The sequence below is a fragment of the Diceros bicornis genome, chromosome 23, assembly GCF_020826845.1.
Source record: "Diceros bicornis minor isolate mBicDic1 chromosome 23, mDicBic1.mat.cur, whole genome shotgun sequence".
NCBI lineage: Eukaryota > Metazoa > Chordata > Mammalia > Perissodactyla > Rhinocerotidae > Diceros > Diceros bicornis.
This window is the reverse complement of record NC_080762.1, coordinates 1,503,645-1,527,679: the sequence shown is the minus strand read 5'-3', so window position 1 is coordinate 1,527,679 and position 24,035 is coordinate 1,503,645. Positions and strand designations below refer to the sequence as shown.

Here is a 24,035-nt window from a genome sequence, read left to right as displayed (position 1 = left end):
TCTCATTTATGTTCTAAGTACCGCCCTGGCTACCGTGTGGAGACTGCACTAGAGGGAGGCACGAGCAGTGCCGGGGAGAGCAGTGAGGTGGCAGTTATCCAGAGGAGAAATGAAGTGGGCCTGGAATAAGGTCATTGTGAGAAATGTGATATTTTGGAGCTGGAGCCAACAGAATTGATGGATGGATTGAATATAGGATGTGAGAGAAAGGAAGGAACTCCTCCCTCTAGCTGGAACTTAGCATCAGTCTGAGAAGTCTAATGAGGATTTCTGACAGACTTAAATATTCTATCCTTCTTTTAAAAAACCCAAATAACAAATATTTCAAAATGCAAAGCAAAAAATTTAAAAGATTTATTGAAATAGTATGACAATATATTCCTAACACAATGGAGAATGTGACAATTATTATTTTTTACAAAATATTTTATTCTTGCCTAAGCATGAAAGCAAAAACAAAGCAACACAAACAAAATAAAAACAAAACTTGATGCCACCTAATACCTTTCACAAGGCAACCATAACTGCTTTTAAAATCAGGCTTCAGGACTATTGAATTTCATAAACTTAAATGCTGTTGGCTGCACACAATCCTTGCTTCCCACCCATCCCATTGCTCTTAATGCCGCCTTAAAAGGACGAAAGGTAAAAAAGATAGTAAACACAAGGGAAAAGAAAGCATAATTCAAAAACATAGATTAAAGTAATTTTTTGTCTCTAGATCTATGCTTAAATTGACTTTTTTCTGGCCGTGTGGGAAGGCAATGAAACCAGTTCTCTACCTCCTGCTCTGTCTCTGACTCTCTTCCTCCGTGCATTTCAGGATAATTTTTAATCCATTAATTATTGCATGTAATTGTAGATAACCAGAAGCACTTAGTGTATTTTTATCACATTTTGGAGCAATTTCCACGAGGAATTGTACAACTTTTCTCCGATATATACCTCTTCACAAGAAAGACAACTGTAAACACACACACGAGACTAAGCCCAGTGTGCTTAGGGAGGGTGTCAGTGGGCTTCAACTGGCCCTAGAATCTCCGTGAGCACCAGCCCCCCTCCCACATGAACCCACCACCCACTGCATGCTTTCAGTTTCAAGCCAACTTCTCTACCTGGTCCACAGCCATCCCCCACATCCCCCCCCAACGCTGCCACTCCTAAGAGCCTTGTGTATGTAGACTAGAAAGGGGCCACCGCCAAGAGACCCTCTGCCAGGAGGGTTGAGTAGTCAGGGTGGTATAAATGGGAGTTAAGTTTCTTTTTTACTTTGTTGCTAAAAAATATTATACCTGATTTTGAGAAGAAGGATAAATTCTTCTAGTGCAATATTAAAGAAGAAAACAAAACAAATACAAACACAGAAAAGAAAACCTTAATTTGAGTATGTGTTAAATGAGGGACATTGTACTGAGTGGGCATCCTTTGGAATTTAGACATTATTGTTGATCATCTCAATCTAGATATTAATCCAGAGATCATGAGAGCTTTTTGTCAAATACCATTCTTATTTACAAAGAATAGCATTTAAAAGAAAATATTGGTTCATTAAGCAGAAATACTTTACAATAGAAAATAAATGTATGAAAAAGTATAGTCATATAAAATAGAAGTATACAGGAAATTTTTCATTCATGTAAAAATTCCATTCATGTAAAGGTTGGTATATCTAAGTCAAGTTAACTGTCTCAACAGAGAGTGAAAAAGGATTGCTTGTTTGGAATGCTATTTTTAAAAAATTAATTCAACAACATTTTGTTAAATGCCCACTATTCCTTGGTTCTCAAATTTTTATTTAGCTGTCAGAAGAATGGAGATGGTTGTTAGCGGTGTTACATTCAGAAATAAAGTTCCGTATTTCATAGAGTCCTTTATTTTCTGCTTCTTCTTTAAATTCTAATTTTTTTTGAGGGAGGGTATGTTGCTTAAATTTAGTTTACAAATAACATCTAAAGGAAGAAAGAATGGATGAGTGAAGCAGCCCCAGAGTGTAATGGTGAGCATTGCTTTAAGAAAATGTAAAACCATCTTCAGTGAGATCCTGCAAACATGAGCCATCTCATGTCAGAGAGCTTTGGATGTCCACACCACGAGCACACCACACACTTCAGGGAATGTCCACACATCTCTCTCCACTCCTCTGACTCCTTCTGTCTAACATGGGCTGGTAGATTTCAGCCACTATGCAGTAAACAGCATGAGGTGTGAGAGCTTCAATCTCAACAACCCTGTGAGCGCCTTCATACACCTTTCGCTCCTAAACACGAGGAAAGAAAAGAGACGATACATGGTTTTCAGGAAGTCACTGATTTGCTCTATTTTTGATAAAATTAATAAGTTATTCAAGGTCACAGTAGTCGATGGGCTGTAGGGTTTCTTCCCAAACTCTGCCTCCTTCTCCAGCCTGATAAAGAGACAGGTCAAGTGGCTGTGTAGGTGCTACATGAGGGCGCTGATGGATTGACCCGGTGGTCAGAGTCTCTTCGTCAAGAATGTGAACTGTGCAGTGAGGAGAATGGAGGAGATTTGGAGACAATTGTAGGCGTGCAACACGTGACCCCAGGGAGACAGAGCGGGAGTCTTGAAGACTCGCTGCTCCGTTGCTCCTTGCCAGTCGTTACAAAGCCTGGCAGTACTTTCTTTCCTGCTCTGGCTGCCCATAAGATTGCTTGTTATTTCCTAATAAAACTCCTTCTTCTCCTCCACTTTCCTATTTGAACGAGTTTGACTGTTTCTGTTCCTTACAACCGAAGGAACCCTGTCTGAGATGGACACCAAAGAAGGAACATTCGATTAACCACCAAACTAAGACAAAGGCACTGATGGTGGCGAAGAACATCACAGCAAAACTGGCACACGAATGTGATGATGTGATCCAAAAGCTGCTTAAAAGAAGGTGTGCAAAGGCCATAAAAGTGAATATTATGGCAATCAAACGGACTTAAATATTGTTAATATCAATCTCTGGATAAGCAGGGAAGATCAAGTGGAGATAAACTGAGTGACTGAAAGGTACAAAGACACACACACACACACACACAAGCTCTGATGGAGATGCCAGCACTGACTGTTTTTCAGTGAGGGGGAAGTGAGAGGACACTGAAAAAAAATAAAGACAGGATAGAGTAGCAAGAGAGAGGACATATTTTATGGCTAAAATATTACTTAAGTGAACAAAAGGAAAACATACCAAACATCTATCCATCTGAACTTACCTTTTCTAGTGAATTGTTAATTATAAAGACCCGATATACTAGCTCATAGTAATCTTCCATTGATACATTTTCTCCTTTTTGATCTCTGTGTGGTAAATTTGGAGCATGGAGAATCACCAACAAAGATCCATTTACTTGGATTATATTCATGACTGGAGGATCTATTTTTGCTGGAGAAAGAATAGGAAATTTTGACAATTCATTCAAAAAATGTAATATTTCACATGGACACATGCATAATAACAAGTCATTGTTAAATTCAGAGATCTGGCAAAAATTATTGTGAAAAGATACTGCTGACACCTAAAATATAAATATCTGAGAAGTTTCTTTCAAGATAATTTTCTATTTGCGAAGACTGATAGATTCTGTTTTAGCTTTAAGAGGACATTTATCATCGTTTCCACAGCCCACAGTGATTGTTCTGGAAAACAAAGTCTAAAAAATTATTCAGGTGAGATCTTAGAGTAAGGTCAATATTTTGTAGGTCCTTAAAGATGTAAGATTTCAAAGCAGCTTTCAAGCTGTTTGAAGGTTTGTTGCTATAAAATTAATTTAACAGTATTATGTTATATGCTATGGAACAGCATGGGAAGGATTAAAAGAGGGAATTTTTTGTTCTTGGATTTTGGTATCAATAACCAGATCATTATTAACTAGGAAAGAAAATTAGATAAATTAATAGTCAGTTTAATTTTCCCCAGATTATAGTAATTCTAGGTGGATTTAATTTTCTAATGGATTCTGTTGTGTTCTTGTTTGGTATTCATTGTATATTTTCAGTTTGTAGATTTGGATCTTTTATAATTCTTGAAAATTAGCCATTCTCAATAGATAGATAGATGGTAGATAGATAGATATGCTTTTCTTCTGGAATTTCAATTCAACATCTGTTAGAATTTCTTATTTGATTCTCCATGTCTCAACTTCTCTTTTATTTTCCACCTTTTTCTCAGCAGAGTGTTCTGAGTGGTTTATTCAGACCTGTCTTCCAGTCCAGCAATTTACTATTCAGTCAGGTGTAACTGATCCTTAGCCCCCAAATTCAATTTTTTTATTTCAATGATTGTATTTTTTTTTATTTCTATGAGCTCTATTCGAGGCTTTTTCAATCTATCTGGTCTTAAAAAGTAATATGTTGTCCTTTGATTATGTTTTTATTCCCTCTGTTACATCTTTTTTTTGTTTTTTTGTTGTTGTTTTTTTTTTTTTGGTGAGGAAGATCAGCCCTGTGCTAACATCTGCCAATCCTCCTCTTTTTGCTGAGGAAGACCGGCCCTGGGCTAACATCTGTGCCCATCTTCCTCCCCTTTATGTGGGACGCCGCCACAGCGTGGCCTGACAGGTGCGTTGGTGCGTGCCCGGGATCTGAACCCGGGCCACCACAGCGGAGCGCGTGCACTTAACCGCCACACCACGGGGCCGGCCCCCCCCCGTTACATCTTTAAACTTATTTATTTTATTATCTGCTTCCAATATTACAAATACTTGATGTGCTGGTCAGGTCAGTGTTTGTTTCTTCCAAACTTGCTTGTGTTGATCCGCATCCTTGTGTTTTTATTGTGAGCACGTTTCAAGTTGGTACTTTCTTTTTTGTTACTTTGGTTTGAATTTTTAAGTTTTAAACAAACTTTTTATTGACCTATAAGATAAATACAGATAAATAAATAAATCACAAGGCTATGGCTCAACAAATCCTTACGAATAACCACTCACATATAGCTGCCACCCAGATCAAGAGATAGGACATTACTAGCACCCCAGAAACCTCCTGTTTCCTCCCGTTACTTAACCCCAGAATATAACCACAATTGTCCCGACTTCTACTGCCATGTACAGTCATGCATTGCTTAATGACGGGGATACATTCTAAGAAATGCATCATCAGGTGATCTCATCACTGTCTGAACATCATAGGGGGTGCTTACACAAACCTAGATGGTGTAGCCTACTACACACCTAGGCCCTTTGGTACTAATCTTATGGGACCGCCATCGTATATTTGGTCTGTTGTTGACTGAAACGTCTTTGTTCAGTGCATGACTGTACACTAGTTTTTAGAATCATACAATATATGTTTTTTTTGTGTGACTTTCACTCTTTCACTTTTATTTATATATATAATTATGGGCTGAATTGTGGCTGCTGCAAATTCATAGGTTGAAGTCCTAACCCCCAGCACCTCAGAATATGATGGTATTTAGAGAAAGGGCCTTTAAAGAAGCACTTAAGGTAAAACGAAGACATCTAGGTGGTAGGGGTGGCCCTAATCCAATATGACTGGTGAAGCCTACAGACACGTGTAAGCACAGAGGGACGACCATGTGAGGGCACAGCAAGAAGGTGGCCATGTACAACCCAAGAAGAATGGCCTCAGAAGAAACCAAACCTGCCAACACCTTGATCTTGGACTTCCAGCGTCCAGAGTGGTGGGAAAATCAATTTCTGTTGTTTAAGTCCCCAGTCTGTGGTGTTCTGCGAAGGTTTTCCCAGCAAACTAATATATATATGTGTGTGTGCGTGTGTGTGTGTGTTCATCCATGTTGTTGTATGTATCAATAGTTTGTTCTTTTGATTGTTGTGTGGTATTTTTTTTCCTTATTTTTTGCTGAGGAAGATTCACTTTGAGCTAACATCCACTGCCAACCTTCCTCTTGTTGTACATGAGCCGCTGCCACAGCATGGCCACTGACAGACCAACCAAACCTGGGCCACTGAAGCGGAGTGCACCAAAATCAACCACCGGGCCACCGGGGCTGGCCCTGCTGTGTGGTATTGAATTGTGTGAATATCAGAATTTATCCATTGTGTTATTCACAGATTTTTAGGTTGTTTATAGTTTTTGGATACTATAAGTGCAGTTGCTATGGGATTCTTGTACATATAACTTAGGAAACATGCATTTTCTTGGGAATACAACTAAGAGTGGAATTGTTGGGTGAGAGACTTTATACATATTTAGCTTTTATAGATCTTGCCAGTTTTCCGTGGTGGATATACCAATTTATATTCCCTTCAGCAGTATATGAAAGCTCCCATTTTTCATATTCTAACACTTGGCATTATTATTTTTGAAAATTTTATATCTAGCCATTCTGGTAGGTGTGTGGTACCAATTGATTATGTTTTTAATTTGCATTCCCTGATGGAATTTCATACGTTTGTTGGCTATTGGATATCCTCTTTTGCAAAGAGCCTGTCCCCAAGTCTTTGGCCATTTTTTAATTGGTTGTCTTGTCTTATTATTGATTTGTAAGAGTTCTTCATACATTCTGGACATGGTCCTTTATCAAGTACATGCGTTATAAATATATTCTCTCCGTGGCTTGCATTTTCATCATTTTAATGGTATATCTTGATAAATGGAAGTTCTTAATTTTATTGTAGTCCAATTCATCAGTTATTTCCTTCATCATTAGTACTTTTGAGAATCTGACCACCCCAAAGTCATGAAAATATCCTCCCATGTTGTTATAGAAGAGCAGACAGCAAGTATTTTCTGTAAAGGGCCAGATAATAAATATTTTAGGCTCTGTCGGCCATATATGTCTTTGTTGTGACTACTTGACTTTTCCATTGTGGAAAGTAGTCATAGACAAAATGTGAATGAATGGGCGTGGCTATGTTCCGATAAAATTTTATTTATAAAAACAGAAGCAGGTCAAACTTGGCCCATAGGATGTAGTTGCCAAGTTTTATTGTTTTCATCCAGCCAGACTTGATTTTGTAAATGGGTGATGCAGGGGGCCAAGATTTATTGTTTTCCCAATTGATCCAGGCTCATTTATTAAAAAGACTGGAGTTACTGAACTGCACCGTGGACATGGATCAAAGGACTATATATGTGTTGTGTTGCTTCTGAACTCTGGTTTAAGGACTGGGCTTTGCTTCTGCAGGGTGTCCTGTGGCACCATCAACCCGGTACAACCCCAAGTTGGTGTTTTCAGAAACACAAAAGTCACGTATATTAGAATCTCAAGCCTTCATGAATTTAGGAAACCCTTGATTTCTAACAGAGCTGAGAATGAAACATACTCCCTTCTTCGTTTTCTATCTTTTGTGCATGGAAGGGTTTTTCCGAGTCTGCTCTTTTATTGAGAGTGTAGCCCTTTGAGGATCCAGGACTTTCTGGGGTACTGGTTGTACCTTGTGCTGGCACAACTTTGTCTTCTGCCCCAGGAATGGCTGTTACCAGCCGGGATCTAGTTACCAAGTCGGCCAACGCCCTCGGGGCAGCAGGACTTCACTCCACTCCCCTCTGGTTCCCTCTGGTTTCCAGCTACTTTGTTGGGGCCCCTGGAAATTTCCTTTACTTTCTTTCATGCTGCTCTGTAGACTTAAGAGAATGTGTTATATTTTATCCAGAATTTCTAAGTGTTTTGGAGGAGGAGGGTCCCTCTCCCCTCAATCTCCTGCTATTTAATCTGGAACCAAAGTTGTTAATTCACTTTTCAGCTATGTTGGAAATTTAGCCTAATGGCTTGAAGAAGAAGCCATTTGTTTACACTTTAATCCTGCAAAGTGGTTGATATTTAATCCTGTTTGTTCTTCTTGTGCTCCAAATTCTGGTGGCCACAGACCTCTTGCCTATCACTTGCAAGTTGAGAAGAATAATCAGTTTTGTAGGCTAGTATGAGGTACGATTAATTTTCTCTTAGATTAAAAAAAACATACTTCTAACATGCTTGTCATGTATTTAGCACCAAAAGAAAAGAAAAGAAAGGAAAAGAGAAAAAACAAAAACCCAGTCTTTCTTTTGTGTGACTCAGTGTTTAGACTTAGTTCAATTGGTAGAAATTAGTTGAAGATAAATACTGGCAAGATTAAATACTGTTGCATATTTTTTTCCACTAAAATATTTATATTTAAACTGACTAGTATTTGCCTTTTCTGGCCCAAGCTACGATTATTGAAGAATTTCTTTTATCGTATGCATACAGAACCTATCCTCTGAATGTATGAATCCATTACCTTAGATTTTGATTGCTTAATGTGATACTTGATCCTGACTACAGGTGAAGTGCATGGCCCAGAAACACCAGTGGGTCTGGCCGCAGTCATCACAGGGGGCCTGGTGTGTGGCCTATGACGCTGGGCTTTGTAACTGAGTGACCATTCCTGACCCAGTCAGCAGACTGTGATTGTGTTACAATGGCCAATTTAAGGTTACTTGACCATTTAACTCAATGACTGCTCTCTCCTCGAAATATCCTCTTCCCATGGCGTTCATGATTATAACAGTCCACTGACTTTCTCCTCTCTCCTTGGCTATTTCTTATCAGTCTCCTTTTAGGATATATCTTTGCTACTCAGGCATCTTTTGTTGGGATTCCCTCAATACCTGGTCTTACTCAACACTCCCTCTCAGTCAACACTCGCTTCCCAAGTAATTCTATCAATGTCCATTGTACTATATGCAAATGACTCAAAAATTTGTCTCTGATAGAGTCCTAGATCTGTATAGCCATTTCCCTTGGATGTCTGAAAAGCACCTTAAATTCAATATATTCAAAACTGAGCTCATGATCTCAATTACCCTGCACCCCATCAAACTGGGCTTTTTCCATCAAACCCCATCAAAAACATCTCAGTGACTGATCTGGTTATGCCAGCCAGAAATTTAAAGGTCGTCTTTGACACATCCTTCTGCCTTACCACTATGTCCAACCTATCACCCAGTCCTGCCAATCCTTCCTAGCATATGTCTCTCCAGAGATCAATTTTCTACAGCCCTTTTCATTATCCTGATTCAAGCCAAGTCCTGTCTCCTTTAGACTATGACAGGAACCTGCTACCTCACTTACCTGTATCCACACTGTTCTTTTTCTGAGCTGCACCCCCAATTATAGCCAAAGTAATCTTTACACAAACCTGATCATGTGGCCCCCTGATTTTCCTGGAAGAAGTCATAATTCCTTCACAGACAGTTCTCATTCCTGCCCCACTCCAGTGGCACCTCACCTCACACTCCCTCCTGCCTGCCCTTTTTCACCACGCCGCTCATTCAGGCTCTTGCATCTGCCCTGCTTCCTCCGGCCTGGGATGCGCCACCCTCTGTGCCCCGTTAACCTCTACTCTTCTTTAGACATCAGCTCCAGTGTCGTTTCCCCGAGATGCTTTTCCAGATGTCCCTGTCAGGTCCCCCCCTTGACTAGGCTCTCACAGCGCTGGGCAGCTCTTTTGCACCCTTTGGTACCGTTGGTGTCATCTCACATTTGTTTGTGTGGTTACGATATTACTGACTGTCTTCCTCATCAACAGAAAGCACTCTGAAGAAAGAGGCTTCTTTGTGTCTGCCGTGCTTGCCGTTTTCCCCGTAGGACCCGGTGTAACGCCTGGAACCTAGTGCACGCCTTAGAAATACTTGCTGAATGAATAAAGAGGCAAGGTAATTATTTAATCTGACCTCAGCCCACTCCATTAGAAAATCAGACCTACTCCAAAACTCCACAACTATTTTTAATCCAAGAAATTCTCGGGTTAGATAATGCTGAAATCTTATTGAGCCTCAAATGCTGCTTTTAACTTAAGAAGCTTTTTTTTTGTTTTTATGTTGCTTTGTCTCTAGATAGATACCACGACCCAGAACTTCTGAACCTAAAATAACACTCTGCTGCTCAGAAACAGGTCTCAAGTGAGTCAATGCATCCAGTTGGCTCATTAGGCCCGTATCACAGACTCAGGGAACATACTGTCCTAATATCCTAGAAAAGTGTTTTTCAAAACACATTCTTCAGAAAGCCTCAGGGGCTCCGGCAGGAGAGGGCAGAGCTGGAGGGTGAGGATCAGCTGAGTGGGCAGGCCTCCGCAGGATTGCTTCAGCAAGAGGAGCTCCAATTTCAACTGTTTACGCACTGGGTTTCTTACTCTTCTAGCTAAGAGGTCCTGGCATGAGGCATTTTTAGCTTTTTTTTCTTAATGGGGATGGTCGTATAGAAAGAACACAAACTCTTCTTAACTCAACACTACCTCAATTTAAATAGAATTGAGCCAAAGCCTTACCTCACCTCAGCTCACGTCTTTGGCTGATCTTACCACCTAGCCTAATGGATCACACTGGAGAAGACTTCATTTGATGAATAAATTTGAACTTGACCCCATTTCTAAGCTTGAACATAGTAATTAACTACTCTGCAAATACACTCCTCACTGGTGTATACCAGTTTACTCGTGCAATCTCCTTTTCCTTAACTAGAGAATTGTTGGTAGAGTGTACTGGGCTTGAATCTCAAGTTATTCCAAGAAACAATGTGCTGGATACCGTGGATGGTTTGCTCAATTCCCAATCCACTCTCCTGCTAGTTGAAAGTTGGAAAACTCAAAATGTCTTTTTCTAAACTTCATTGCATCCAGCATTTTGGATATGATCCAGTTAGTTTGGATTTAACTGGACATTGCACCAGTTAGATCATTAGGGTGAGATGTGGAAGGCAAGTGAGGTAACAATGCTACGAGTTTTAAGCTACATCTTCCTTTATCCTTCCCCAAGGGGTAATTGTGAACTCGAGAAAGGTTAGTACAGACACTTTGGCCAATAATGGACCCTAATTCTGAGTTGACAGTAATCCTTGGCGACTCAGAATGCCATCGTGGATTCTAGTCAGTAAGGTAATAAAAGCAAACTCAATGAGATATACACAACTGACAGACTCCATTTCCATTTTGGTTCCCTGATCTGTGGTGTGAAAGTTGTTATACGATGAAAGGCCAAGAGAGAGCCAATGGAATTTCTCCTTTGTACAAAACAGAAAATTAAAAGTACTACTGTCTCGGGCTGGCCTAGTGGCGCGGTGGTTAAGTTTGTGCACTCTGCTTTGGTGGCCCACAGTTCACAGGTTCGGATCCCGGGCATGGACCTATGCATGGCTTATCGGGCCACACTGTGGCAGGCGTCCCACATACAAAGTAGAGGAAGATGGGCATGGATGTTAGCCCAGGGCCAATCTTCCTCAGGAAAAAAAAGAGGAGCATTGGCACCGGATGTTAGCTCAGGGCTCATCTTCCTTGCCAAAAAAAAAAAAAAAAAGTACTACTGTCTCCTTGGGGAAACTGCAGAGATTCATACATCCAAATGCCTTGAAAGACGCAGAGGTAGTGAGATGTAGCACTTCCCCATTTAACTCATTTATTTGAATTTTACCTGCCTCCCTACCCAACCCCCCCCCCCAAAAAAAGATGGGTCTTGAATAATAAAAGGGATAATTGTAAATGCGCTCAGGTGGTGACCATGGTGTAATTGCTATTCAGTATGGTGTCTCTGTTCTGGAGCCAATCAACACAGCTTCTGATACACAGCTATTGATTTGGAGAATGATTTTTCTCCTTCCTTGGTCCAATAATTAGAAAGCACCAGAACAGTTTCCTTTTACTTGGCTTTCATTGACACCCTGGCTCTCTGTCACATACAGTCTAGTCTTTGATCTTTGATCCATGGTATACCATGTTGGCCCACTAAATTGATCACACGACACTGATTGTACTTGGTGGCCTAGAGGACCATGCACTGCAGATGCTTTAGTAAGACACATGGAAGCAGAATGCTGCAGTTAAATTTCCTCGGGGTTCATTGAGACATTTCCTCTCAAGTGAAAGACAAATTGCTTCTCTTTCTATCCCCTACTGCTAAGAAAGCTTCACTGGGCTTGTTGGGCCTCAATGAATTTTGGAGGGAACACATACCACATTTAGTTGAGCTACACATCTGCAAAGTAACCCATGGGATTTTCAGCTTTGAGAGGAACCCAGACTAAGAGACACACTTCTCAGCCGGTCCATGTTGCAAACAAGCAGCCCTACCACTTGTCTTTTATGATCCAGAAGATCCAACAGTCTTCAAAACATCTATGGCAGACCACAATGCTATGTAGAGACTGTGGCAATTCCAGGCCCCTGGATTTTTGGAACAAGGTCATACCCTCTTCAGCAAATAATTATATTTCCTTTGAGAAAAAACTGCAGACTTCCTTCTTACTGGGCTCTGATAGAAACTGAATCCCTGACCTTGGGACATCAAGGAACCATGGGACCTGAGCTTCCTATTATGACCTGGATGTCCTCTGATACACCTAGTCATAAATTGCACAGAAATATGCCAGCATTAAGTGGAAAAGTGTTATGTGAGTCCAGCCTCTAGCAGGTCTTAGCATCGAACTAATTTGTGAAAGTAGGTTGCCCATCTTCCCAGTGCATCTTTACCTACTGTCTTATCACTTCTACCTCCCCTATAATTATGGGTTCTTGAGGAGTTCCCTACGACCAGTTACCTTAGGAAGAAAAAAAAAGGAGCTAGTTTCCAGAAGGTTCTGCATGACATGATGGCACTGGTCAGAAGTGGACGGCTGCAGCATTATATACCACCCAGGCGCTGGCAGAGGTCTGGAGAAGAGGTATACACACGGACACCTAACCAAGTATTTCTGCGTCCATGTGAATGCAAGGCAAAAGCCACCTACCAAAAAGAAGCTCTCAAAAATCTAGGTGGGTATGGAATTGCAAGGGACCCAGAATAGCCAAAACAATCCTGAAAAAAAAGAACAAAGTAGGAGGACTCACGCTCCCCAATCTCAAAACTTACCACAAAGCAACAGCAATCAAGACAGTGTGGTCCCAGCTCAAGGATAGACATATAGATCAATGCAACTGAATTGAGGAACCAGAAATAAACCCACAGGTCTACGGTCAACTGATTTTCAACAAAGGTGCCAAGATCATTCAACGGGAAAAGAATTGTCTTTTCAACAAATGGTGCCAGGACAACTGGATAGCCATATACAAAAGGATGGGGTTGGAACCTTGCTTCACACTATATACAAAAATGGACTAAAAACAGATCAAAGACCTAAATGTAAGAACTAAAACTATAAATCTCTTCGAAGAAAACTTAGGGTTTTAAACCTTCATATCCTTGGATTTGGCAAAGGATTCTTAGATATGCCACCAAAAGCATGAGCAACAAGAGAAAAAAATAGATAGATTGGACTTCATCAAAGTTAAAACCTTTTGTGCTTCAAATGACCATCAAGAATGTGAAAAGACAAACCACAGAATGGGAGAAAATATTTGAAAATCATATATCTGATAAGGGACTGGTATCCATAATTTACAAAGAATTCTTACAACTCAATACTAAAAAGACAAATAATCCAATTTTAAAAATGGGCAAAGAGGGGCTGGCCCGGTGGCCTAGCAGTTAAGTTTGTGTGCTCCGCTTTGGTGGCCCAGGGTTTGCAGGTTCAGGTCCTGGGCGCAGACTGACGCACCACTTATCAAGCCATGCTATGGCGGCATCCCGTATAAAGTGGAGGAAGATAGGCACAGATGTTAGCTCAGGGCCAGTCTTCCTCAGCAAAAAGAGGAGGATTGGCATCAGATGTTAGCTCAGGGCTGATCTTCCTCCACACACAGAAAAAATGGGCAAAGGATCTGAATAGACAATTCTCAAAGGGATATACACAATGGCCAACAAAGACATGAAGAGATGCTCAACACCGTTAATCATCAGGGAAATGCAAATCGAAACCACACGAGATACCACTTCATACCCACAAGCACAGCTGTAATCAACAAGTCAGGTGAGTGTTGCTGAGGATGTGGAGAAATGGGAACACTCGTACACTGCTAATGGGACGTGAAACGGTGCAGCTGCTTTGGAAACCAGTGTGCAGTTCCCCAAATGATTAGACATAGAGTCTCCATGTGACCCAGCCATTCCACTCCTAGAAATATACCTAAGAGAAATAAATAAAAACGTATGTCTACACAAAAACTTGCACATGAATGTTTACGGCAGCACGTTCATAATAGCCAAAAGGTGAGAACAACTCAAATGTCCATCAGCTGATGGATGGAGAAACAAAATGTGGTCCATCCAGACAACATGGTCACAAAAACGAATGAAGTGCTGACACACGCTACAACGTGGATGAACCTTGAACACGTTATGCGAAATGAAGGAAGCCAGTCACAGAAGATCACATATTATACGATCCCACACATATGAACTATCAAGAACAGGAAACTATAGAGACAGAAAGTCGACTGGAGGTTGCCTAGGGCTGCGGGGCTGGAGGAGTGAGCGAGGAGGAGGATGAGCCAAAGGGCGTGGAGTTTCTTTCTGAGGCGATGAGAATGTTCTAATTGACTGTGGGTGATGGTTGTGTATATCTGTGAATATACTAAACACCACTGAATGGTACACATTATATGGGTGATTGTAAGGGATGTGAATTATATCTCGATATAGCTATTTAAAAAAAAAAAAAGTGGAGGCAGTGAGAACCGCTTTCCCCCGTGTCCCACACCTGCTCCATGGGCTCATGAACGAAATGGCTGTGTGAAAGGGATGGAGGCTATACGTAGACTCAACAATACGGACTTCCCTTTGCCAAAGCCTGATGGACGCTGCTGAGTGTTCAACTCCTCAGTAAGGAGGACGAATGCTGAACCCCTAGTACAGTTCATTTTAGGTAGGTTTTTTTTTGTATGTGTGTGTGTGAGGAAGATTAGCCCTGAGCTAACATCCATTGCCAATCCTCCTCTTTTTGCTGAGGAAGATTGGCCCTGGGCTAACATCCGTACCCATCCTCCTCTACTTTATATGGGACGCCTCCACAGCATGGCTTGACAAGTGGTGCGTCGGTGCGCCCTGGGATCTGAACCTGCAAACCCTGGGCCGCCGAAGCGGAGCGCGTGCACTTAACCGCTGCGCCACAGGGCCAAGGTAGATTTTTTTTATCCCTTCCAGTAGGGAGGGGACGAGAGACACTGGAGCCGACACTCCTCTGGTAATAGATTTGTCTTTGCTGCTTCAATGTTCTAATCAGCAGTCCCCCTGACCACCATGGGGGTAGTGAATGCCTTATTCATGAGCACAGCAGCCCAAGACACATTGCTAATGACAAGAGAACTAAGTTAATGTGGAAGAAGTGAAGTAAAATCTCATACCCACAGGAATATTTGGCCTTACTATATATCCCATCACTCAGAAGTCCCTGGCCTTATAGGAAGGTAAAGTGGATAACTGAAAACTCCGTTTGAGAGACAACACCCTGTGAGGTGGTACATGAATCGGTATATGCTCTAATCTTGTGACCAGTAAATGGTGCTATGTCTTCCACAGACAGAATTCACTGGCCTAGGATACAAGAAGTGGAGGTGGAGTCATAGCCAATGACTCAAGAAATGGTTTGTTCCTCGTACACTTGATCCCTAACTCTTCTGGGTTATAACAACAATGGTTTCAAAGAATTGGGAGTCGAGCCTCCTGACCATTTGGAGCTCTTCGTGCCATTCAACCAACAGGAGACAATGAGGGCCTGTGTGGTCTAGGGCGACTGGGTCTGACTGTCGATGGGAAATGGAGCGGGGTCAGGCGGGGGTATGCCTGGCATCCTCAGGGTGCCCCCTAGAACGCTTAGATTCAGTGACAAAAGTAGCCTCAGATCATGTCAAGCTAATAATGGAAAGACGAAAAGGACTCAAACTCCTCCAGAATGAAGAGCTGAGGTGCAGGCTGGAAAGAAAGTGAACATTGAATTAATAACGAGAGAAGAAGTTGTGAACACTAACCACAGCTCCGTGACTGGTTGCTATTATGAGGACTGCAGTAAATACCCATGTTTTCTTTCTTGTTTTGTTATGTATATCTTTGCCTGTGTACATTAAATACTTTGTTTTTTCTCTTTCCCTTTTGTCTACTATTTTCTATAAGGTCTGTTGGTAATAGCTTATCTTATAATTTACCTTTTAAGTTATAATATATTATTCTGGGATTATGACTAAATTAGAAGAAGAAAATACATCATTGTGAAATGGATTCAAGAGCACTTTTGGTCTCCCTTTTTGGGGAGGTGACTAAAAGTCTTAATTTTCAGAACAGAGAATCCTTCCAATGAGTATTTTCAGGAACTTAATCCTCATGCTTAGGAAGGGACTAGGGCAATGTGACTCCTTTTCTGCTATCTAAAAATACTTCTTTCTTCTAGGAGAGAACAACCTGGTTGGGGGTGCTGTGGCTCTGCAGTCAGACGCAGCAGAATTTGAATCCTGACCTGGGTTATGCAGCCTCTGAGGCCTGGACAACGGCTGGAGTCTCCGTGCCTCGATTCCCTGGGCTGTGAAGTGAGGGTGGGGAAAACCACCTTCTCGAGCTGTTCCGAGAACTAGATCAAATGAGATGAGGGTGTGGACCTCTGTGAGGCCCCGGGCCTGGCAGCCTGCCCCACTCTCGGAGGGCAGTGCCAACGCAGGAAGGAGAACCAAAGAAGCTCACAGCACTCACTTTCCCACCAGGGCATGAACCGCTGCGTCATGGTCCAGCCTGAGAGGATCCCAGCCCAGGCCGTCCTCACCCGCCCGTAGTAAGGCTCCTGTATGTCTGACGTTTCGCTGGTTAGGTCACAGAAGAATTCTTGAATGCCCCAGCAGTCCGCCTTATTGTTCCATTGTCTCTGTCCATACCTACAGAAGGGAAAAGACAAAGAGCTGAGTTTCTTTTTTTCGCAGAAGGAGACTTCAGTTTTTCAGTTTTTCAGTTATTTTTCAGACTGGTTGGAATTTCTCCTCCAACATCAGTACCACTGTGAAAGCTTACGGCTACTCCTCCTCGTCTTTAAAAACAACTTCTTCCTAACCAGAGTGCCATCTTGCCGAAAGATAAACTCAAGCCTGACACCTTCTGTATCACCGCCTAAGAGTTTTTGGTTTTTAATACTCAGTGGAGTTTTTCTTTTGGTGATTGGACCGTCTTCCGTTTTTGAGTGCTCTCTCTCCACATCCATGATGTCTCTGAGGTTTCCCCCTTTTGTGGTTTTCTTCACTTCTCGTCATCAGCTTGCTGTTGAGTAATGTGGCTGATTCTGAGAAGTTGCTACCTCTTTTCATCTCAGGTGAAGCTTGCTCAACACATCTGTTCAAGCTCTTCATTGAAAGGAGCGGGGGTTGTAGTGACGGCTTTATAAGGACTCCTGTAATGAGGGGCTGGGAGGGAGGGAGAGAACCCATCAAGAAGGTAGTTTGGCAAAGAGGCAGATAGATGATCCGGTCTAAGGCAATGGGATGGTGTGACAGCAAAAGGGAAGATTAACGCTTCAGAAAATGCAATAAGATGATGGTGGGAACAGCAGGAATTAGAGGCTGGGAGAAAGGCTTCCAAAATATTTGTGGAAGGACTTGAAACATGGCTTTCTAGGCATATAATGAGGGATATTGCTGGTGTCTGTACTCTGAAAACTGTGTGATGAGAGCAGTTTCATTATATCACAAGTTACCGTTAAAGCAGAACAAACAACGTATATTGAGGACAATTTAATGTTTTTTAATTGTTATTTATTGATGAGACACTGTCTTTGCTAGCTGAATTTAGCTATAATGACTGGCTTCTCTTTTTTTTATTTATTTTTTTATTATATTTTTTGTGAGGGAGATCAGCCCTGAGCTAACATCCATGCTAATCCTCCTCTTTTTGCTGAGGAAGACCAGCTCTGAGCTAACATCTATTGCCAATCCTCCTCCTTTTTTTCCCTTTTTTCCCCCAAAGCCCCAGTAGATGTATGTCATAGTTGTGCAGCCTTCTAGTTGCTGTATGTGGGACGTGACCTCAGCATGGCCGGAGAAGCGGTGTGTCGGTGCGAGTCTGGGATCCGAACCCCAGCTGCCAGTAGCAGAGTGCGCGCACTTAACCGCTAAGCCACGGGGCCGGCCCCACTGGCTTCTCTTTTCATGTGATACGTTGTTTTTCGTCCTATCCCAAGTGGGAGAGATATTCACAATAGACCCACGCAAACTGGGTAGAACCAAAGTGAAAGATTTCAAAAATACGATTCTGCCTTGTGCTGTTGAAAATACCATCTAGACAGGAATAGACCCAGGAGTTCTGAATTTTATACCAGTCTGGAGGCCCTCTTTAAGAAAAAGAATTACAAGTATGAAATTCTTCCTGAAGTTTAATCTTCATTAGTTTCATGGTAAAACAACTTCTAATCCACTTTTATGTTGGACCACAAATAGGCCCACTTTGGACCTATTTACGCTGCCTAAGAGGGAAATATAAAAGGGGCGCCAACCCTATCACCCACGTGCTGGAAACATCTCCAACTGTGCACAAATCTGTGTGGAGAATGGAGAAATCTTTCTTGTGAAGATTTGTAACTTTTAGAGTTGCTACACAAAATATGTTGAGAAAAGCAGTGGCAATTAAAGACTGAGAAACTTCTGGGGCCAGTCCTGCTGAAGTCAGCAAGAGGTTAATGAATGGGAAAATCTGACCCTGGACCTACCACCTCGCTGGAGAGATATGGATGAAGTTATGAAATAAAAATTGCTGTTTTGGTCTGCATCTGATTTTCTGAATTTCTAATGAAAAACCGTGAAAGCTAAACTGTAATATCTCCTGCCTCAGGCTCAGCCAGCATTTCGAACTGTGTAAAAGGAGAAAGAGCCTCAAAACCCCCGGGAAATGTGTAAGTGGGAAAACCTGCCATTTGCGTATCAAGAGCTTCTGTTTCCAGGCCTCCATCCAGGGAAGGAGTTTGTTATATCTGAGCCTTGGCAACCATCCTCCAGAACTAGCCTGAAGGTCACTCGAGAGGAACGAGAGGCAGCACGTTCTCATTTGTGTCCAGCTTTACGGGAGCCTCTAATTTTGAAAAGAATTTTCTAAATAGTAAGCCAACTCTTAAAAAAAGACTTTTAAATTAAAAATGTGTTTTACACACTGACCTCCATGTGTCCCACAATTTCTTTCTCAAGCTATCAATAGTGTCAATTTGAGTCTCTACTATGTGCTAAACAAGTCGCTTCCAACGTTCACTCAGCAAATGTGTATTGAGAGCCCCCACATGCCAGGCTCTGCGTGGAGCCAAAGGCTGTGCTTGTGAGGTCTCAGTGGGTCTCCGAGGGATGAAGTGTGTCCCTAGCAGCCTGCATGTCATCGTGCATTTTGTGTCACCAGGCAGCCTTCAGGGGAGACAAGACACTTCTGTCCCTACCTCTGTTCTTCTCAATCGCTCTGAAACTTTTGAAAAAATCTCAGATCCTAACACTCCGTTGCATTCCAGAACACGTTGCCCCAGTGGCCACCTCTGTCAGCTGGAGGAAACTCAAATCACTTACATTTTATACTGCACAAAATAGAGACTGCTGTTGCCGGTACAAGCCCGCCCAGGGCGCCAGTGCAAAACGTTGTGAAAATTGTGGGACTGGAAATGTACCCTCTGAGGCCTCAGAGACGCCGGGGCTGGCTGAGCTCCTACAACGACAAGAGAATGAGAAGCACTGAGTTCTGATGTGAGCATCATCGTCATTAGCAGTAGTTTTCAATGTTAACACCTGCATCAGGACCCCCTCAGTGGTTGCTGTAGTGCAGATGGGGGATGTGGAGCCCAGGAATCAACATTTTGATTCTTAAACATAATGACTTTGATGCCCGCTAAAATTTCAGAACAACTGTGTTCTGGACTAAAAAACATAAGTGATATCCTCCTGCCCCTTTCTCAGGCTGCAGGGGAAGTAAACAGCAGTGAAAAAATGTTGTCCTTGGTCCCTTCCCCAGCGGTGATGGAACGCAACCACTGTGACGAAAGGGTCACACCACGGCCGCTCGCCCACCTTCCCAGGAGGCCTGGATGACCAATAACTTGGAAGCAGATTTTTACCTGGGATCACTTTTGGCTCCAGGACCTCAGCCCCACACTCGGTGGGCTTTCCCCGGTTCCCAGGCTCTCACTCCATCTCTGAGTCCTGCCTCACGTCTTCCACCTCTCCCGGCCGACCTGGCTTTGTCCCAGCTGTCCCACTCCTGAATGGCTGCACTCACTTGCTGGTGCCCTGGCTCCAACCCCCCCACGATTGCTCAGATGCCCTGGTCCACGCTGTGGAGGGAGACCGCCCAAGACCCTGCCGTGGGGCTGGTGTTGCTGAGAGTCCAGACAGTAATCGTGGTGGGAAAGGGGGCACTTTCACACCGGCATGCCTTGTGCTTTCTTCCTCAAACCATGCGACACGGGTGGCCCAGTCTCACCTGCACTTAGTCATGTGGAGGCTGGAGAACTTTGACAAAATTTTATTCTACATTCTGAAGGAAACCATAAAATGTCACCCCAAAATATACCGCTGTGACAGAAAAGCTATTTTGAGCTGCAGGCAATTAAGAAGCAGCAGGAAAAGCTCTCTCTACCCTCCCCCGTTTCTGCCTAAAGGCAGGATGTAAATTCTCCTTTTACCGGAGACAGACTCTTATCAGCACCAGAGGAGTCTGCACACAAACCTTCCTCCATTCGCTTCCTCCCATGTATTCACCTTCCCACAGTTGGCTGCCCTTGGAAGCCTAGAACTGCTTCCCTTTGTCCTGCTGTGTCTCTACAGATATATTGCTCTTTGTCAAGGTGCTATCTAAGCTGGAATTCCAGGCCACCACTTGGAGTTACTCTTGGTTTAGGTTTCTCCCTCGCGGTGTGAGCTGCAGGCGTTAATAAACTGTTTGTTTTTCTCTTGTTAATCTGCCTTTTTGTTAAAGAGTCCCAGCTGAAAACCCAAGATGGGCAGAGGTAAAGCCTCGCCTCCTGACAGGCCTGAAGTTTCTGAGGAGACATGGGAAGCTGGGCGGAAGGGGGAGGCAGGAAGCCCACGCTCTATCTCTTCCCTGACCTCATCTTCTCCACCTCCTCCTGGCTTCTCCAGAGTGGTCTCCTTTCCTGCTCCGCCGTGCTGGGGGTGGTCCCACCTGAGGGTCTCTGCACTGGCCCTTCCCTTTCCCTGGAATATTCTTCCCTGGATTTCCACATGCCTCATCTCTTCATCTCCTTCAAATCTTTGCTCAAGTATCGTTAAGCTGGAAGAAAAGACTCCTAGGCCCATGATCTCAGCTCTGAACATTCAAGATTTGTTATGTTCTAATGAACAGGGCTGTTGCCTTAGGTATTTATTTATACCAACAAAATAATGTTAATACTGTTATTTGTTTTATGTTTTGGATCTCCTCCAGTGCATCAAATGGGGTGTGTACTTGGAAAGAGTTGTGGGAGATCAAGATTTGGCCACCCTGAAATATATCTCTTCACCTTGATTGTTTTCTCTGACAGACATTTGACCTCCCCCACTAACTGCCTAAAGAATTTGACGTAGAAGATCTGTTCCAGGAAGGAGTTACTATCTGATGGCTGTAATATAATGTAAAATAGATGTTACAATAGGAAAGGCACCAACAAGCCCATCTTATCAAAAATTCTATCTCTCTGGCCACATTCTCTGGATGGCCCTGCAAGGAGTTGCCAGACAAACATTTACATTTATATGGGAAATCTCCATTTGTAAAGGTATCTCCCTCTCTGTATTGGGAAGAGGGGAGATGACCTCATTTCTAGAAACTTATCAATGTGGAAGGTGAGGCCTTAAATCTGCATAATAACCTTACTCTTGTTTACTGTGCTTTAGTGGTAATCTCCTGTAACTGACTCCCCCACCCCCAACATCCTCCTTTGTCTTTAGCTGAAGATGGTATTTAAGATGAGAATCTCTGCTATTGTGTTGAGCAACTCAGTGTCCCTGGTTTCTCCCACGTATACATGTTATTAAACTTGGTATTATTTTCTCCTGCTAACCTGTCTTGTTAATTATTTGGCCAGCCATAAGGACCTTAAAGGAAAGGGCAGAGGGGGATTCTCCCTCTTCCCCCACAGAGTCTATGCCACCACTGATTCTGCTCACCAAATCACTACCTAATCAATCATATTTAGGACATAAAAATTCCAGAAGTTTTCAGGATATGACAGGCACAGTTTCCTAGAGACCCTGCTCAGAGTTGACTTTACCTTGAAGATCGATGGCTCAGTGCCCCTTGTCTCATCTGTCTGTGCATTTCTTCTCTCACTTCTGTGACACCACCCCTGCTACCCGCATCAACAATAACAGCAAATGACTGTTCCAGACACAGAGGGGCTTCACCCTCATTGACTCAGTCAATCTGCCCAGCTCTTCTGTTGCCAAGGTGCTATTGTCATCTTCCTTTTTCCGACTAAAAAACCAAGCCTTGGACAGGTGGAGGAACTCGCGCAGCAGCAGATCGTGAAGCAGATTTCTCACTCAGGCAGTCTGACCTAGAGCCTACCTCTCACGTCCCACAGAAAACCAAGAGCCTAGCCTGGGGGAGAGGAGCTCACGGAGGAGCAGAGCAATGAGAGGCTGAAGGATGCTGTTCCTCCTCCTCCTTCTTGCCCTCTTCCTCCTCCTCCCCTGGCTGGCATTCATTGATCATTGGACATATAAGAGCATTAAACATATATTAGGAACTGTGCCCAAGGCTTTCCATCTTGCTTCATTCTCACAACCACCGATAGGGTAGGTATTTTTATTAGTACACTTTACAGATGGGGAAACTGAGGCTTGAGGACACTGCATATCTTGCCCAAGGTTACAGGCCTGTAAGACGCGGAGCCAGGACCATTTGTAGCTCTTGACTTCCCACCATGTTTTGCTAACTGAGTCCTTGGTATCACCTTGGTATCACCTTCTCAAATCCACACCTTTCTTGGGGACAGAGGCTTGAATTGTTTTGTATTATCAGTCACTGGGCGCCTGTCCAGTCTTGGGAAAGTTACTTGAACCCCTTACACTAAGGTAACCTTCTGTTAACTAGGGGTTCTAAGGCCTTGTTCAGAGGTGTGGTGGGTGATAAGATGCTCTGTGCTCTGAAAAGTTCTCAGTGAATATCAACAGCAGATTCTCACATGTTGTTTACGATCTCTATTCTGTGCCAGGCACTGCCCTAAGACTTGGCATATATTAACTCATTTAATCTCAAGTGACCTACAATCCCCATTCTGCAGATGAAGAAATTGAGGCACCAGGTTAAGTCAATTGCCCAAGGTCCCTAGATAATAAACAGCAGAGTTGAAATCCAGACTCAGCGTGGCTTAGGAGCCTGCGCTGGCAACCGCTATGCTATCGTGTCCCAGGAAGGCAAAAGATGGAGATGGAGAGATGGATGTACCTCTGCCGTGGTTGGAGTTTTCTGCCCCCACTAGAGTGCCTCCTCTTTAGTAGCAGCTCATTAAGTCCCGTGGAGTTATTCAGGCTGCAGATAGAAACTGCCCACAGGTCTGCTCTGACCATTGTGTGACAAAAGATACTGAAATTTTTACAAAGCCCAGAGAAGCACCATTGCCATTTCTGACAGTCCCTGGAGCAAGCTCAGATGACAAAGCTGTGAGCAATTAAAAGAAAAGAAGCACTTACCGACCACTTGAGTCAGGGAGACACTGACGAGGAAGCCTAGAAAGCAGTGTTGGGGTGTCATGGCTGTGCTGTGACTGCCGGACAACTGGGGTTCCCCTCAACGACAGAAGAGGAAGCTGGGGTCCTCACGCTGCACACTCCCTCCTGGGTTCAACCACAGTTCCTTGAAGCAGCTGAATCTCATTTTGCTAATACATTATATTATTTTATTATTTTAGAGGAATTAGAAAAGCGTAAGGATCACTTCAAATAACATTTGCTCTTAGTGACTCTGATGTGGAAGTTTGTTTTTGTTGGGACTGGGGCTTTGTTAGCTGTGAAAAGGCAAAACACTGAGATTTGGCGGATGGAGGGCAGGAGAGGGCAGGGGAGGGTGAGGAACCCTGCAGGGCGCTGGCGGGGGTGGGAGTGAGCCACCTGTGAGGCCTCCAGGGGAGTTGGCCCTGGAGGCAGGGAGCGGCCAGCGACCAGGACTTGGCCACAGGTGATTTGAGTGATCGGTGCTCGGCAGGTGCAGCTCTCAGGGCCCCTTGGCGGTGGTTCAAGCAGGTGGGGTCCCCAGTCGATTCTTCCTTCTCCTCCCTTCTCCGA

At 43.2% G+C, this 24,035-nt stretch overlaps 1 protein-coding gene across 1 annotated transcript; it reads right to left on the bottom strand.

The window, feature by feature from the left end:
- Positions 1 to 1,107: 1,107 nt before the first annotated feature.
- On the bottom strand, positions 1,108 to 23,701 carry IL22RA2 (interleukin 22 receptor subunit alpha 2). The gene is made up of 5 exons (XM_058566196.1): positions 23,445 to 23,701; positions 19,326 to 19,461; positions 16,495 to 16,673; positions 3,216 to 3,385; positions 1,108 to 2,257 (listed from the first exon to the last, which is right to left on the bottom strand). The coding sequence occupies exons 1-5, from the start codon at positions 23,503 to 23,505 to the stop codon at positions 2,108 to 2,110; spliced, it is 696 nt and encodes a 231-aa protein (XP_058422179.1). The 5' UTR covers positions 23,506 to 23,701; the 3' UTR covers positions 1,108 to 2,107.
- Between the last annotated feature and the right edge of the window lie 334 nt (positions 23,702 to 24,035).

Bases quoted from the DNA above. Each gene is read 5' to 3' on its own strand.
- IL22RA2 (XM_058566196.1), bottom strand. From the start codon at position 23,505: ATGACACCCCAACACTGCTTTCTAGGCTTCCTCGTCAGTGTCTCCCTG. The intron at 3,386-16,494 runs GTGAGTGCTGTG...TTCTTTCTCCAG, and splicing joins GTTCATGCCCTGGTGGGAAA to CAAAAATAGATCCTCCAGTC. The intron at 2,258-3,215 runs GTAAGTTCAGAT...CCTCGTGTTTAG, and splicing joins TTAACAATTCACTAGAAAAG to GAGCGAAAGGTGTATGAAGG.